This window comes from Ochotona curzoniae, unplaced genomic scaffold, assembly GCF_017591425.1.
Source record: "Ochotona curzoniae isolate NIBS_2020 unplaced genomic scaffold, NIBS_Ocur_1.0 contig_2235, whole genome shotgun sequence".
Classification (NCBI taxonomy): Eukaryota; Metazoa; Chordata; class Mammalia; order Lagomorpha; family Ochotonidae; genus Ochotona; species Ochotona curzoniae.
In genome coordinates this window covers 1,969,532-1,987,420 of record NW_024465384.1, presented here as the reverse complement: position 1 = coordinate 1,987,420, position 17,889 = coordinate 1,969,532, and the positions used below count along the sequence as shown (strand labels likewise).

Sequence of the window (17,889 nt, the reverse complement as noted above, 5' to 3'; positions counted from 1 at the left end):
AACTCTAAAAATCAGAAACAAAATGCAGGTCAACCATTTGAAAGTTTATGAAAAGGAAACAAACTTAAAAGTGTGAATTCTCTTGTAGCAACCTTGGTGGAAACAAAACATGAAGCAGCCGTAAAGGAAGACAGTGTGGCACTTAAAAAAATTCAAAAGCGTGATGACCTTAGGATCTAGCAATCTTATTTCCATGCACATATTCAGAGAAATGGAATACAAAATCTAAAGACATTTTCCATCCTTGTTCATAGCAATTATTCATAATCACTAAGTAGGAAGAACCCAAATATTCACCAATGATATTGTATCATTGTTGAGTTCTTTAGAGCCAAGATTTCTGATCTGTTTTTATGCTCTCTGCACAATTACTCACTAATATCATAAGCTGTACTCCTCATTTCTTTGAATTACTCATCTATATTTTGCTTAAATGTCATTAATTGCTCTTTAAAATCATTGCCTTTAAATTCTTTGTCAGGCAGTTTGTTCATTTCCATTTCTTTTTGGTTTGCTGTTGGAAAGTTACTGTGGACACTTGGAGAACTCATTCACCTCTTCTCCTCCCTGCATCTCTTTCTTTCTTGCCTTCTTCAGTGCAGAGTTCCTTATTATTGTACTGAAACCAAGAAGGTTGGCCCTCACATCTACTACTGTAAGTCTTATCAAGATGACTTAGCGTGTGAATAGCTTATAAATTTGATGTCCCTATAGAGATAGGATTGGTGGAAAACCAGTCTCCACCTTCATCTACCTTTAACAATTAGCACTGGGCTTCAAAAATATACATGTACTTCATAAATTCTTATCTGACTTTTGTCTTGATATTCCAATTTTCTCAAATGGCCTGCCCATACACATGTAACTTATATTAAATGGTGTAGAGTCCCCTGATCACCCCTAGAGATACACAACATGTGTTACAGAATCAAGGTGTGGGAAAACTCTTGGCTTTTGGGAGTCTTCATGTTATTGATTCGCCTTTAAATAGATGCATAAAAGCTTATACCTCTAACTGTTCAAACCTGAATGTACACCCATTTCTCTGCCCTGAATGTGTTCTGTGTTCCAGGATGTATGTTAGTCCTGACTATCAAAATATTATTAACTAATTAATTAATTATTATTTTTAAGTACTTCCTCTTTCTCAATGATCATACACACACACATATATTCTTGCTAGAGCATATTCTGAAATATGACAAAGTGTTTTGCTGGCAAAAATATTATTCTTGCTACTTGGAACCTCAGTAAAGGTTGAGTAAGTCCAGCAAGATCTCAAGAATAAATTCTGGACCAATCTACCCAGCAGCAACATGCCCAAGTTTTACTGTGATTACTGCAACACATACCTCACCCATGACTCTCCATTTATGAGAAAGACACACTGCAGTTATAGGAAACACGAAGAAAACATGAAAGACTACTATTAGAAATGGATGGAGAGCCAACAGCTGTGTTTCAGCAAGAAGAGATATCTCCTACTCCATTCTCTGCTCCTCCACCTGCAGCGACACGATCCTATCCCCCCAGCCTCCTGCCCTGAGTCTGCCAGGTCCTCCTCACCTTGGTATGATGCCAGAACTCCATATGGGAGGTCCTCCCATGATGTCAGCGATGGGCCCTCCTCCCCTGGGCTGATGCCAATGGGACCGGCTCTTGGAATGAAGCCACCCATGGGAGCCAATATGCCAATATCGGGGTCCCTAGTGAAACCTCCTTCCTGTCCCATGATGGTACCCACTTCTCCCAGCTAAGGAGAGCGGGGGAGCCTCCTCTGAGCAGTTCTGTGTCACCTGTTCTGCTTCACCAGGAGACCATGGTGCTGTGACTCTGTGTTTTCTTACAGCATGACAAAGATGATCCGCTCTCCTTCCCTATTAACAAAAATAGTTTTGAAGGGCAGAAGTGGGGTTTTAAAAAGTGAAATTTTCATTTGTGCTGTGAGATGTGAAAATGAAACTGTCAACTCTTTCAGTTAAAAAAAGAAAAAGAATTTCTGTATGAATAAAAGTTGGAGCTACAACTCAGGTGGGGTCTCAGAGCCAAAAGAATCCACAATTGTAGGAAGCATCCAATACCATCAGCCTTACATCCAGAGGGGTAGATGACCTCAGTGAGTTTGTCCATTCAATGTTAATGCTCTTTACTGAAAGATTTTTTTCAGAACCTTGGGGCTAGCATCATCTATTCGTAATATCTAGTTGAAACCCATCATAAAAGTGGTGGGAACTTTCTGAAGCAGGAGTCTTCAATTCCTACAAAATGAGCCTTCTTAGTTCCAAATCTATCTGCCAAAAATACATGAAAAGGCAAAGACACAAAAGATTCCTCCTGTTACACGGTTCAGAAACATACATAGCAAGGCCAGGAGACCCTGCAGCATAAAGACACAACCATGTCTGTGTTTGACACACATAAACAAAATAAGGGTTGCCTTTCTCCCTTGATCTGAAGCAAAAGATGTCCAGCGTCTAGTTAAGGTCGGATGTAAGCTCACGCAGTTCTGTGAGAACATTGATTTTTGTGTGTGTGTGTGTGAAATATAATCTACAAAATAATGTTTTCCTAACTCATTAGGCCAAATACAAGAGTGATTCCAACTGTTACAGCTACAGATGGCTGTCTGCAGATCATAAAGCAGCACATCACACTGCTCACCTCGTATATTCCCGGAGCCAAAGCTTTGTCTACCTTGAGCCAGTGACTAAAAAACTACACTGCGGAGGAACTTTTATGATCCAAGCACATTACGTTGTGAATGAACACGTTCTACAGGAGCTCACCATCCACTACCTGGTAAGAACAGTTGCTGAACTGACTCCTGTGCAGCCCAAAGCTCTCTGGGAGTCAAGCCATCAGAAAGCTCCTTAGACAACTCTCTGATTTCCGATTCAGGTTCCCTTGAAAGTTTGACTTTTCATGGGATTTGTTATTGCCAGCCCAGGCTCAAAGAAATAAGCACCACGTATAGAAAGTAAGACTAAGATCTTTATCAGGAAAATGGAATGGCTTTATCCTTCTGTTCTTTGTAGATAATGGCAAAGGGAGGCATTGTCCGAGCTGGGACTCATGTTGTGCCCGTGGAGCCGGGCAGTGGTGAGTATTCGCGTAATCTCCACCCTCCTGACCCCTTCCCAAACATCCGAGCCTTACACGACAGAAATATCAAAAAGTTCTTCTAATCACAATAACAAGGAGGAAATGTACTAATATTTTCACTCTGTGTTGAATACTTGCTTTTGTTTTTTCAGCACATTCCATTTTAGATTATTGGCAGTGTTGATGTTGTTGTGATGATCAATACTTATTCCGAGCTTCTAAACCACAGATATTCACTGACCCTCGTCTCAAAAAGTTGTGAAGTGTGGATTGTGTACCATATCTTGTACTGTCATTTATATACCTATTTTGTTTTTCCTTCTAAAATAGTTATGATTTATGAAGAGTTAAACTGAGTACTTCCTTCATTGTCATAGACTTGCCTCATGAACAAATATGAAAGAAATAGAACTCTATGACAATTTCCCTTAGCTGAATGGTATCTGAAAGACGACTTTCTAGACACCTCAATGAGCCATGTTCTGGTTGCATCTTCGTAGTAACACAGAAGCACTGTCGTGGAGTTAGGAAAGCTTTATGCAACCTCTGCAAATCTATGCAAGCATTAAACATAACTTCTGGGGAGACGTAATAATATTCCTCTTGAAGACAAAATTACTATAGTTGCTACATAAAAATGTTAAGGAGGATGCAAGCCTGAATACAATGTCAAGTCCTCTTGTCTTCTAGAGTAACTTCTCATGAAACAACAATGAAACAGAAGTCTTCAAACACTGACATAGCATTAGAACACTACATAGATGAGCCAACTTGATGAACTAGTGGTAATTCAGTATATGGCTTATATAGGAAAGACGGGCTTTGGGAGAGGTTTCTCTTCTCAAGCTGGAGTTCTTAGAGGTAGACATCCTTTATATACTGCCTAGCAGTTCTACTAGCAGAAAGGCTTCATCAAAATTCTCAAATAACCTTGAATAAGAAAAATTAATTCATTTCAGCCCTTGGAGACGGCTAACCTGGACTCACTCTCCCATTTTCTCTGTGCAGCCGTGAAAGGACATTCTTCGGTGTCAATCCCTGTGGAGTCAGACATGGCTCCCATCGCTAGGCTGCTCATCTTCATCGTTTTACCTGACGGGGAAGTGATTGGGGATTCTGAAAAATATGAGGTGGAAAACTGTCTTCCCAACAAGGTAAGTACTTTCTATCATAAAATGTCAAAATATAAAACTGTGAATACTGGATGGCAATCAAAAAATAAGTATAATGGTGGTGGGCGTTTGGCGTGGAAGTTAGTGTCGCTAGGGGTGCTTGTACTGCCTGTGTGAGTAGCTGGGTGGAAACCCTGGCTTTGCTTCTCATCCAAGTTTCCTGCTTATGAAAAAAGTGAAAGCAATCAGGTGACGGCTGAAATAACTGAATCTATGAGAGCCACGTGGGAAACTCCACATTCCTGACTCCAAGTTCTTGTAGCTGTTTGTGGAGTAAATCAGTGGATAAGGGTGCATGTCTTTTCTCTCTCTTTCTCTCTAAATTAATAAGACAGTAGGTAAAGAAATTAAGAGATTCTTACAATAGTTACACTGATTCTTGACAATCTAACTGAAACACAAGGGTTTAAAAACCGTCAGAACTGACGTCATGCCAGCTGCCAGAAAGTCCAGCCATGCAGTTGCCCATTGAACATAAACAACCAGAAAATGCATGTGGATACTTGGTTAAATGAAGACTCTTTTTTTTTTTCTGACTTTTCCCTCCAATTAGGTGAATTTGGGCTTCAGGCCCAAACAAAGTTTCCCAGCTGCCCAAGTCCACCTGCAAGTCACGGCTTCGCCTCAGTCCCTCTGCGCCCTCCGGGCTGTGGACCAAAGCATGCTGCTCATGAAGCCTGAGGCTGAGCTCTCTGCGGCCTCGGTGAGTTCCCGTCAGCCTCGGGGATCTGCAAGGACTTGGGGGTGCTCAGAGAAGCAAGAAATGCTCATTTGAATAGGATAAGATTATAGAACTACATTTTATACACAACCTACTAGTTTTGAGGTCTTATCTGTGTGCTTCCTTCAGGGAGAAAAACACATTTTAATCATATTTTAATCCCAATTTAATCATATTTTCCATGCTGACATACGCACATTCATATATATCTATATTTATATATCCATATGATATCATATATATTCATACACATATATTTAATAAAGTATATAATAGATTTTATATAATATATAATATATAATGTAAATATGTTTATTTACATGAATTTCTTGAACTCATATATATGCAGATATATATTCATATATATATATGTCTACACACATATATGTAGATGAGTTCCAAGAAATTTATGTAAATATAACTGAAATAAATTTGTACTGATGTCCATTTTTCCACAAGTGTTTTAAAACACACACACACATACTTCAAAAATGTTCATGGGAAGAAATGGAGTTGAAAGAAAAGTTCATTTTGCTGTAAACATTTTGAAATTTATACATGACCGTTTTCATAAGGTAAATTCTCATGAACTTTTTAAAGGCCCCCATATATACACAAACGCACACATACATACACAAACCGCATTAGTTTTTGCAGATTAAAAAAAATGAAATTCAAAAACTGTACTGGTTAGTATACTGACTCAAATAATTTTTAAAATATAAAAGATGATCTTAAAATTAGCCCCGCAAAATAACTTGTAATTCAGATATATTAAATTTCTAACTGAAGATCATGTGGCAAAAGACACCCAAACTTGACTGCATTAAGGCCACCCAAAAACGCATGGCTGCAGAGAGAGCAGGTGGGCTGTGCAGTCAGAGGGGTGGGGATATGCAAAACACAAGGGATGATTAACTTGAACGCATCAGGGATGTGCATTGTAAATTTTACATATTTTTACATTGTGCATATCTATTTGCATAATGTGTATATGTGTTATATCTACATATGGTGAAACAGAGGCCACTCTGCAAACTCCCTGACATCTCAGAGTTTCATCAATCCAATAAAAGGTGTTTTTTGTCCAACCAGTTTAATCAGTTTGAAAACCCAACAGAAATGATACACTGGTGTGAGCTAAGACTATACAGGCTAAATTAAATATCAACCTCCTGTTTTTATGAAAGTTAAATTTTTTAAAAAAATGATGCCTGAATTTGAATATCATTTCTCAAGGAGATAGATATTGTCTCTGCTGAACAAAAATTGGGAGAAACTAATGACTAGATAATTGCCATTAATCTATGGAATATCTTAAAGTAGAAGTTAATAGAAATAGCAACAGTATACTATAGTGGAACAGCAAGAAATTAACAGCATGTACTGTTAGTATTTTGCTCATATCTTAATATTTTCAACATGAAGCCACACAGAATCAACTCTACTAAAGTTTCTCTTATTAAAACTTTACAAAGATTTGTTTTTTCTTTCCCAAAGTAGGGACATCCAGAAGCTATTTCTTACTTTTTCATCCCTCCAGTGGATTTAATTGAAAACTTTAGAATACTTTGAAAGGAAATATCAAGTACGTTTCAGTAGTGGAAGCCAACAGATGTTTAGAAATTTACATAAGGCTTTTTAGACTTCTATAGTATAATTACATACGATGCTCATAAAATTATAACAATTCTGCTGGACAAATCAGGCAGATTGTCCTATTTAATTTGTTAATAATACAGCAGAATCTTTCAAGTGTATAGTAGCAGACCTAAGTGAAAACATCAGTTCCTCTTAAGACCTTCAGTTAGCCTTTTGCCAACGCAAACAGATTCCTTGTAGTTAGCAAATCGTTCATTCCAGGTTTACTTATTCAATGCACACTGTGTTCAAGCCATGATAGCAAGTGCTGAGATTCTGACCATGAAACACTAGAGACAAAAACCCATGTCTTCTGGAGCTTCTACTTTCACACTGAGACGGACAATAATCATATAACATTTAGAGGAAAAGAAAGCAGGGTGGGGAGATGGGGAATGGTGTTTGGAGGAACTGCCTATCAATTTTGTTTTGACACCGAGTGTGTAACACAGCACATATATCTGCTTTTATACATCTGTCTTACTTCTCCCCTTCAAATGGATCTGAAAGTACCATTTCCAGTATCTTACAGTTACTATCCTAAGTTTTGAGTGACTATCTGGAGAATCTGTTTCCATAAATAATATTTAGAAAATATCGTTGTGTCCTATATAGAAGACAGCTACAGTATTTATTCTCGCGCCTGTTTCAAACAAGCAGCCACTAGCTAGCTTTGTTGTATACTTGCTAACCAAAACACTGCAACAAAAATGTCATTTCACTCTATCATCACAAAACTTGATGTCACTATCACCTCTAATGTTTGCGACGGAGCTGTGTGGACAAAGTAGGATGATAATGGAGCACTTAGGGCATCTTCGATTTTTGTTCCCTAAAATTTCAAAGCACCTTCGACATGAAAACATCGTTTACGGGAAATAATCTACATTGTCTTTATAAAACGTCAAAGCAATGGGAACACTGTACACAAGGCTGATGAGGATTCTTCCTCTTTTCACCTTGGAATTAAAATATATACATATATGTTTATATGTATGTATATATAGACATATATATATATATATACACACACACATACATACATAAGTAAGCCACAGATACATTTGCCTTTGTCCTCTGCATTTATACAGGTTTATAACCTACTGCCCGTCATAGACCTCACTGGCTTTCCTGAAAGTTTGAATCAGGAGGAAGATGATCAAGACTGTGTCCGTGTCCACAATTTGCTGATTAACGGAACTTTGTATTCACCAGTACCAACCACAGATGGAAAAGACATGTACAGTTTCCTACAAGTAAGCCACTTACACTTCACACGGGCTCAGTTTTTATGGTTCTTAAAATATTATACAGGGAAGGCATTCTTTTTATTTAAGATGTATTTATTTGTTTGTATTTGAAAGTCAGGTAAACAAAGAGGAGAAAAAGAAAGATGTTCCATCTGCTGGTTCACTCCCTAAGTGACTGCAACAGCCAGAGCTGAGCTGATCCAAAGCCAGGAGCCAGGAGCTTCTTCCAGGTCTCCCACATGTGTGCAGGGTCCCAAGGCTTTAGGCCATCCTTGACTGCTTCCCCAAACCATAAGCAGGGAGCTGTATAGGAAATAGAGCAGCTGGAACATGAACTGGCGACCATATGGGATCCCAGTGCATGCAAAGTGAGGACTTTAGCCACTAGGGTATGCCACTGGGGCCAGGAATTCTTTATTTCAATGTCTTTGTACCATGGATGAGGGTTAACAGAACAGAGATGAAGTGACACCCCCAAGGACACTAATAGTAAAACGCATGCCAAAATGATGGAACCAGGACTGGTACTTTGTGGAATATTAATAAAGTTTTCTTTTTAATAAAAATACATTGCTTTGTGATATTTATTAATATCACATATATAAAATAATTACATTCAAAGAGTTTAGAGTATAAAATGAGATTATCACCATGTTAACATCCCTTCTATAAATGTGACTATTAAGTTTGCAACAAAGTTTTTTGGAATATGCCATTAAAAGTAATATATGCCTCAGACCCAGCACGGTGGCCTAGGAGCTAAAGTCCTTGCCTTGAACACACTGGGATTCTGTATGGGGCCAATTCTAATCACTGCTTGTGGCCTGGGAGAACAGTTGAGGACGGCCCAAAGCCTTGGGACCCTGCACCCGTGTGGGAGACCTGGAAGAGTTCCTGGCTCCTGACTTTGGACTGGCGCAGCTCCAGCCATTGTGATCACTTGGGGAGTGAATCATTAGACGGAAGATCTTCCTCTCTGTCTCTCTTCCTCTCTCCTCCTCTTTATATAACTGACTTTGCAGTAAAAGTAAATAAATAAATCTTTTTAAAAGGAAGTATATGCCTCTATATTTTAATATATTTATATTGATTAGGTGATAATTTTCTTTGCAGGATATGGGCTTAAGGGTATTCACTAACTCAAACATTCGTAAACCCAAAATATGTTCACTGTCTGAAGAGACTGCAATAGCCTCTCGTCATTATTCAGGTAAAAAACTTATAACCTTATTTGGTTAATATAATATAAATCAAACAAAGGAATTTTAAAAGACAAAACGTCACAAAAAAATAATGTAAACAAGACTTGCATTTCAGATAGTTTAAGATTCTTGCTAAAGGTCTCATGGTAACACAAAGCAAGGTCTGTGCAACTGGAGAGAATGCAAGGCTGACTTTGAAAAGCGCAGTTAGAGGTTCAAAGCTGCAAAAGAGAAGAGAACATCTGCTTCTGGGAAATGGAGTTGCAAAGAGAACATTTCCAGGCACAGCATCAATCTCAACAGAGACAGAAATAACCACAGCACAGGGTCACACGCTCGTGAGTCAGGCAGCGAAGTTCCTCGGCTTTGTTAAACATCACACAGTAAGGAGGCATTTGTTTACAGTCTTACATTTTCACATGGCATTGGAAGGTGAGCTCAGACAGAAGAATATAAAACGCTGGGGCAGGCCTTGGGGCTGGCAGGTCCCCGGCTGCCTGTGTGCCTGCATCTCGCAGCAGAGTGCCCGGTGACCCAGCCAGCCACCTCCTAACGCACATCCTGAAGGGCAGCTGGATCCCTGACATGGGAGACCCAAGTGGAGCCTCAGTGTCTTGACTTCATTCTGGTTTACACTGGTTATTCCATGTATGGAGTGAGCCAGTGGATGAAAGAAGTCTTTCAAATAAATACCTATTAGCTCAATAATAAAACTTTAGAAAACCCAGAGAAGTATTCACTGAGAAACAATTGATTATGTATAAGATTGTGTGAAGATTATTTCAGATTCATTTATAACATGTTCTGTAATGCTTCAGCAGTAAGGTTTATAGTAAATGAATGTATGTAAAAACACATATTTCCCTCTCCAGCAGAAACGGTTAATGGTAGAGTTTGTTCCAATACTTGAGAACAGAGCTGAAGACTTTCCCATGTTACACGAGTGCCCTCTGCTGGTTACTCTCTATTTCAACACCCTACTTGCTGATTGAATGCAACTTCTTACAATATCTTTCCTATTATCCTTGTCTTTTTCTCAGCCAACATAGTAAGGCTGAGTAGTGACGTAGTTGAATATGATTCAGCGTACCATGTTTCTCAACCAACGGCCGATGCTACGGATTCTTACAGAGAAACAATCAGAAAATATTTTCCTGAGACGTGGATTTGGGACCTAGCGGTGGTGGAGTAAGTAGCTTACTTCATAAGTAGGAAGTGTATATATTTAATATACACAATGTTAATATACACAATATATACAGAGTACAATGTCTGATATGTGTAATTTATGTATATAACAGTAAATTAAAATATTTATAAATTAAATAAATGTATAATATTAAATTAAATAATACCTATGCCTCACAATGCTTGATTACAGACTAACGCTTAATTACAGACTAGCTCTTATCTTTGTTGCATATATTTGGGTAATTGGGTGCACAGTATATTTTATATATATACGTGTGTATATATATATATATATATTATCACACTGTTACCCTTTTCTGAATGTGTGATAAGAGCACCTAAAATCTACTCCCTTTTCAAACTCCCAGTTGATAGCACAGTATTATTAACTACATTGTTCATAAATGTAACTTTGTGTGTTTTGATCTGCATCTCCCCAATCCACCCAAATTGCCCTTACACACTCAGTCGTACCTTTTCACCTTTTGATAGATTCTACATGCAAATTTCTTTATCCACTCATCCACCAGTAGTCTGTTTCCCATCCTATTCTTTGACTCTTGTGGATAAATACACAATGAACATGGATGTGCAGGTGTCACAGGGGATGCTTAGATCAGTTCCTTCGTTTTTATACCTGGAAGAAGGTATCGAGTCAGATGCCAGCTCCAATTTTTCTTTTCTTATTTTGAGGACTCTCCATACTGCTTTCCACAGTGACTATATGATCCACATCCCACCACCAGTATAAAAGGTCCTTTGGTATACCTTCACTATCACTTGTTATGTCTTCTTTAATAGGTGTGACACTTTCTTGCAGTTTTGATATGCATATTCTTAATGATGATTAATATTGCTAATTTTATGTACCTATGGGCCTTCTTTATGGCTTTTGGAAAAAAAGTGCTTATCCACGATTTTGTCCACTTTTTAAAAAGGAATCATATATTTTCCATTGAATTACATGAACTCTTTATATTTTGAATATATGTTAACTTTCAATTCCTTATATACTTTGAATATTAGTCCTTCATCAGATATATAGCTTGCAAATATCTTCTCTTAATCAATAAGCTACTTTTTCATTTTCATGGTTGTTATCTTTGCTGGAACCACTTCTCAATTTGATGCAATCCATTGATCTATTTTTTGCTTTTGTTGGCTGTGCTGTTTATGTCGTGCACAAGAAAAAAAAATTGCCTGTATCAATGTCAAAAAGATTTTTTATATATATATCTAGTTTCACGCTTTATGTCTGCCTTGAGGGAACAGGGGGAACTAGAAGACGAACAAGAGTATTGCTAATAGAATCAAGCACATAGCTTTGACGTGGTACCCTTGGAGAGCGGGTGCTAAAAAGAGGGAAATTTGGATACACACGAGCATCACTAAATCACTCTAAACCTCTGGGAAGCTGGGCAAGTGGGGGAAGCTGAAGATTAAGTGAGCCGTATTAGGCCTTTTTCCAGGAGGTTTTAAACAGAAAGTTGGTTTTGTTGGGAATTTAGGATGGTTGTTTGTAGTTGAGGGGTTCATTTTCTGCAGACTTGTTGAACAAATACTGTGTAAAGTCCTTTTTGGGTGCACTTCCCCTGGGGTTAAAATTTTTCAAAGAACCTCCTCATTTCTGGTTCTATCTATAAACTGTTTAAGGCTGATTCTGACACGGCTGAATTTTTCCTGTCATTTTAGCAGTTTCTCTCCTCTTAATGAAATTGATTGAATCATTCCTTTTTTAAAGAGGTCAGCATTTCCTTCTCCAGTGTTCTACTCTCTGTTCTCGACATTTCTACGCTGTATATTCAAGTCATGAGAACAGGCTCATTTGTATGTGTTTTCTGTCTAGGGAGCACTTGTTTAACTGTGGTATGTTCTGTTCATCACACTGTCCTCCCCAGCTCCTCAGGTGTGGCTGAACTGGGGGTCACAGTCCCTGACACCATCACGGAGTGGAAGGCAGGGGCGTTCTGCCTGTCCAATGAGACAGGGTTTGGCCTGTCTCCCACGGCCTCTCTCCGAGCCTTCCAGCCCTTCTTCGTGGAGCTCACACTGCCCTACTCTGTGATCCGTGGAGAAGCCTTCACACTCAAGGCCACTGTGTTAAACTATCTTTCCAAATGCATCCAGGTAAGGAACTTTCTTTCCAGAACTGGACACAAGGTAACTTCCAGGTAGGAAGGCTAAAAAAAAAAAAAATCATCGTACAATATATGCACATTGGAAGAAGATATTGATATTGATAGTATTCTGACAGATAGAGGTGGGTATATATGTGTAAATATATGTATAGATATATAATTTGTGATAGAAGTCATAATTGCTGAAACCCCCAGATACCAAATTTCAACTTAAAACAAATCTCTAGTCCTTACCATAATGCTTTCAAGATAGATAGCTTATGCAACCTGAGGATTACCCACATAGCAATAAAAATCAGTACTCTTCATGCTCAAGTAGCATTTCCTCTACAGATTCAACCTCTATATTTTAATGTATTTAGACGAGATCGGGCGCGTTCAGGGTGGTATGGCCGTAGACATTTTTTAATGTACTTAAATTTCCACCCTTTGTCGATTATATTAAATGTTTTTTTTTGTTATTTTTTAGTTTATTTTTCTTATTTTCCATGATACAGTTTTATAGGTATAAGGATTCCACCCCTTTCCTCCTCACCATTTCCCCTTATATTATTGCAGTAGCACTGTCTTTTAGTTGTAAGTTTAACATGCTGCTATTTAAGGACATCATGGCAGTGTAGAAAATCTAGTATCATATTGTCAGGGTATATTTAACTGTTTCACTGGGAGTCCTCCTTTGCTTTCGGAGTAGAGATGCCTACTGCAATGGTATCTTCTTATTTTCAAAGTTGTTTGTAAGAAACTTATCTGCTGAAACAATGCTTTATAAATCTTACTCTGTTCTCTACTGGACAACCTGGGGCATGCTCAGGATTTGAGGCCACCTCTTTTACAGTCTCATCATGTGAAATAACAGGTTACCTCAAAAATACACTAACATCCAGACATCAGAGCCACCTAATATTCTAGAAGTAGTCTGTATTTGTCGACAGTGTGTTCAGTATCAGGCAACCTGAACTCTAACCAATCATTGCACGTGGTTGCTCTCAAACCCTGCTTTCCTCTGGTCTCTGTTTCTAACCTCTTTGTCTCATCCGTCCTTACAGGTCAGTGTGCATCTGGAAGCCTCTTCCCTGTTCCTTGCTGTCCCAGTGAAGCAGGAGCAAGAGTCTTACTGCATATGTGAGAATGGGCGGCAAACTGTGTCCTGGACAGTAACTCCCAAGTCATTAGGTGAGGGAAAGGCCCCTAGAAGCCACTGTTTGCTCAAGGATTCATCCATGACGTCCGCGGATCTAACCTTGCATCCCTTGGGAGGTGACCCACAGAGTGGGATGCCACCTGTTTCACTCTAGGATGTCTAAAAGGTCAAACTCACTTTCCTGTCCCCATATCCACTTTGATTTGTTGTCTCATCAGACTCTCTAATTTAAGCAGCTTCCATCTCTGGTCTTGCTGTTTATGAAACAATGGCTTAGGGGCATGAGACATTTAAAATACTGAGTTTGGAAGCATGGGAGAAAGGGTTCGAAGGAACTCATCTCTACCGGCATTTTTTTTTTTCTCCTAGGAAATGTGAATTTCACTGTGAGCGCAGAGCACCTGGAGTCTCGAGAGCTGTGTGGGGCTGAGGTGGCTGTGGTTCCTGAACATGGCAGGAAAGACACCATCATCAAGTCCCTGGTAGTTGAAGTAAGTCAATCTGCCTGCTTGCTGCATGGCTGAGTCACACGAAAACATTGAATCAATTGATATTGTGACTTTCAGTTAAGAAAGACTAAATAAGATACAAAAACAGAATAAAAGATACTTGCTTTGGTACAAAAACAGTTTTTCAAGATATTCATAGATTTTCATGATATATTTTTTTCATGAACCCTATGCATATAACCCATAACAAATCCATTATAACATACACACGAACACTACATTAGTATTTCATAATACTCTTCTCTATTTATCTATTGTTTCTTTCTTTTTATTTATTTTCTGCTTGCTTTTCGATCTTTTAAGTTATCCCTTTTATACTGATTGTACTTACAGAATTATTTATCTGATTAGTTCAAATTCTCTTTTTATCATTCAGAAATCTGTGGCTACCCCAGCAGCACATGGGGCTTGTAAAATCATTCTTATCTCTAACCTTTCTTTCTTTCACCTAAAGCCTGAAGGACTGGAAAAGGAAGAAACATTCAACCTCCCACGTTGTCAACCAGGTAAGACTCAACTGTGATCATAAAAATGACATTAACTGAAGTTTGTCTAATATCTGAAAGCCAAAGACATTTTTATATTACATTTATGTATTCTCTAGAAGGTATGTATGACCTGAAATACAATCCACACACTTGATAAATGAGAAAGCTGTTCATAGGAAAACCAAGTATTTTGACCAGGAGGATAGCCTTTGCTTATGCATTCTGAGCCTCTATCTCTTGCAGTGTATGATGTGGGAATAAGTGGAAAATGAGTAAAACCAAATAAATATTTCTGAAGAGGGTATTTCCCTCAAATAATTATTACTATAACACACAGACATTTGAATTCAGGCTATTCTTACACTGAGCTTTGCACAACCGCAGTGTTTGATAACAGGACCATGCTACTTCCCAAAGAAAGAGGTGCAGTGACTTTTGATGTTTGCTTGATGACATCATGGTGTTTTTTGTTTTCCTTGGTTATTTGTCTTTCAGCCTTGATTGTGACACTCACTTTCTTACAAAAGTTTTAATGCTAATTCAGTGAGAAAAGGATATAGTATACAAATATACTACTTTCACACTCATTTTCATATAATTTACCAAGAACAAAATGAAAGAAAATACTGCATGAAATAGCCCATTGCTACAGCAGCCTGCAATTTCCCATTCTCACCTGTGGGTTCATTGTAAGGCACGTGAGTTGAGGGCAACACATTGTGTTATAAAGAAAAAAGGATCTGTATTATTTAAACAAAAATTTAAAATACGTTTCTTAGTATCAAATTATATTTCTAGAATCAGAGAGTATTCATTTTTACCCACTTGCCTTCATTTCAGGTTAGGAATGGACATTAAATAGATTACCTTGTTATCACTGTCTGATGGTATAGCCATAGGACAACTTCAATAGCACCATAATATCACTGAATTTTTGTCAACGTTTTCTTTTGAAAAAAAAATGGAAAGGGAAGGGAAAAAAGTGGAAAGAAGAGAAGGGAAGAGAAGGAAAGAAGAAGGGAAAGGGCAGGAATAAAAGAAAATGCAGCTCTATATCTAGGGAGCAAAGATGGTTGAATAAGAAATTCTGGAAACCTCAGAATCCCAGTGCCCCATATTTAAGGTAGTTTTATTTTTGCGAAATTTCCGCATGGTCCTCTTTCTGGCAGAGTGCCTCAGAAATACATATTGCAGAAATAACTCATATGTCTGACTGGTTTCTTTTCCTAGATGGTGAGTCAACTCATCAGTTCAGCCTGAAGCTGCCTCCAAATGTCATACAAGAATCGGCCCGAGCCTACGTATCCATTCTGGGTGAGTACCCAGCCATGGGTGGATTTGGGCATTAACAACTTCAACCACATTCCTTTTCCATTAATATATATTCAAAATCCCAAATGTAATTTTAACTTGCTTCTTCTGTCCTTCTTTTGGCTTGTCTATTGCTACCAACAATGTTTCTGTGCCCGAAAGACTCATTTTTTCCCTAACAATCTTTGTCACTAGATGAATAGTTTTTGAGAATTTACAATCTCTTAATTTTGTGACATTCCATTTTTCTCATTCCCTAGGAGACATACTGGGCTCTGCCATGCAAAACACACAAAATCTCCTCCAGATGCCCTATGGCTGTGGCGAACAGAACATGGTTCTCTTTGCTCCTAACATCTATGTTCTGGATTACCTAAATGAAACACAGCAGCTGACTCCAGAGATTAAGTCCAAAGCCATTGAATATCTCAATAGGGGTGAGTGATCCAATGAATGAGTTGCAAAGTAACAGTGTTACTTCAATTGAATTTCCCAATAGTCCTGACTTACTTATCCATACTATGGTATTTGCTTATTACCTGTAATGGCTACAATGATATTAACTTCATGAAAGCTATCCACTCCCCAGCTTCCAATAAATGTGTAGGTCTTAGAACTTGTTAATATGTGACAGAAACATTTAGGAAAGGTCACAAGAGAGGCCTCAGCATGAACACTGATTTATCCATTCTAGGATACCAGAGGCAGCTGAGATATAAACACCGTGATGGTTCCTACAGCACCTTTGGGGAAACACCTGGTGGGAATAAAGGCAATACCTGGTAAGGGAAGGTCTCATTTTTTGAGCTCCTATTCTTGTACCAGTCTTTGGATATATATTACCACAATATTCACAATAACCCAGTCATAATTGCACTATGAGACCTAGAGTTGGTTATATGAAATTAATACAAGGGTACCAAAGAAAAGAGAGATGATACTGAAATGCATGCTGTTATACTTCTTTCCAAAATTCATCCTGTTACCGATACACCAAGATATTTTCTCTAAAACAATTACTATTTCTAAAACAGTTGCCATTAGCCATGAGTTTTAGATGATTTGATCAGGGAGCATCTCAAATACTTCTGAGGTAGTTATGCTAATTTTAATCTACATTGTCTTTTATTTATTTTTATTTTTATTATAAAGTCAGATATACAGAGAGGAGGAGAGACAGAGGGGAAGATCTTCCGTGCAATGATTCACCCCCCAAGTGACTGAAATGGCCAGTACTGTGCCGATCCAAAGCCAGGTCTCCCACATAGGTGCAGGGTCCCAAGGCTTTGGGCTGTCCTCAACTGCTTTTCCGGGCCACAAGCAGGAAGCTGGATGGGAAGTGTGGCTTCTGGGATTGTAACTAGGACCCATATAGGATCCCATAGCATTCAAGGCGAGGACTTTAGCCACTAGGCCATGGTGCCGGGCCCACAATGCCTTTTAAAAAAATCATGTCAATGAAAGTAGCAATCCAAAGACAATGATATAAAATACTAGGTTTTAAAGTCCCTAAGATAAGGCAGCTTGGAAAAGGTTATTGTACAGTAAAAAAAGCCCATGAGGGTCTCTGACTCTAGAAGGATTCTAAAAAGAAGAGAGATTGAAGATCTTACTCATAGCTTAGAGAAAGGAAATTTTAAGTATTTGGACTCCCTGAGATAAAAAGAAAGTGAACTGGCAAAGAAATACTTGATAGAGTCATTAATCAAGGAGAATAAAGGAGTAAGAATTCAAAATTTGCAAGAGTTCTCTGCCAGATGGAAGAAATGTCCTAGAACGCCACTTGCTGTGAAGTAGCCATAAACCATTTTCATAACATCAATCTCATCCCCACTTCCTCCCCACTAGGCTCACAGCCTTTGTGCTGAAGAGTTTTGCACAGGCACGAGCATATATTTTCATTGATGAAGAACACATCAACCAGCCCCTCTTGTGGCTCTCCCGCAAGCAGAAGGATAATGGCTGCTTCAGGAAGTCTGGGTCACTGCTCAACAATGCCATGAAGGTGAACTGTTCTGGAGTT

The 17,889-nt window shown here is 38.5% G+C and overlaps 1 protein-coding gene and 1 pseudogene across 1 annotated transcript in view; both read left to right on the top strand.

The window, feature by feature from the left end:
• The window catches only part of LOC121151066 (alpha-2-macroglobulin-like), a 38,128-nt gene that overhangs the window by 11,469 nt on the left and 8,770 nt on the right, over positions 1 to 17,889 (top strand). The window contains exons 12-26 of the mRNA XM_040972246.1: positions 2,581 to 2,799; positions 3,036 to 3,096; positions 4,111 to 4,256; positions 4,828 to 4,977; positions 7,728 to 7,892; positions 9,000 to 9,084; positions 10,129 to 10,276; positions 12,178 to 12,406; positions 13,464 to 13,590; positions 13,928 to 14,049; positions 14,522 to 14,573; positions 15,786 to 15,869; positions 16,127 to 16,303; positions 16,561 to 16,648; positions 17,715 to 17,871. Of these exons, the coding sequence (XP_040828180.1) occupies positions 2,581 to 2,799; positions 3,036 to 3,096; positions 4,111 to 4,256; positions 4,828 to 4,977; positions 7,728 to 7,892; positions 9,000 to 9,084; positions 10,129 to 10,276; positions 12,178 to 12,406; positions 13,464 to 13,590; positions 13,928 to 14,049; positions 14,522 to 14,573; positions 15,786 to 15,869; positions 16,127 to 16,303; positions 16,561 to 16,648; positions 17,715 to 17,871 (2,010 nt within the window). The remainder of the gene's footprint in view (positions 1 to 2,580; positions 2,800 to 3,035; positions 3,097 to 4,110; positions 4,257 to 4,827; positions 4,978 to 7,727; positions 7,893 to 8,999; positions 9,085 to 10,128; positions 10,277 to 12,177; positions 12,407 to 13,463; positions 13,591 to 13,927; positions 14,050 to 14,521; positions 14,574 to 15,785; positions 15,870 to 16,126; positions 16,304 to 16,560; positions 16,649 to 17,714; positions 17,872 to 17,889) is intronic.
• On the top strand, positions 1,308 to 1,757 carry LOC121151044 (annotated as a pseudogene).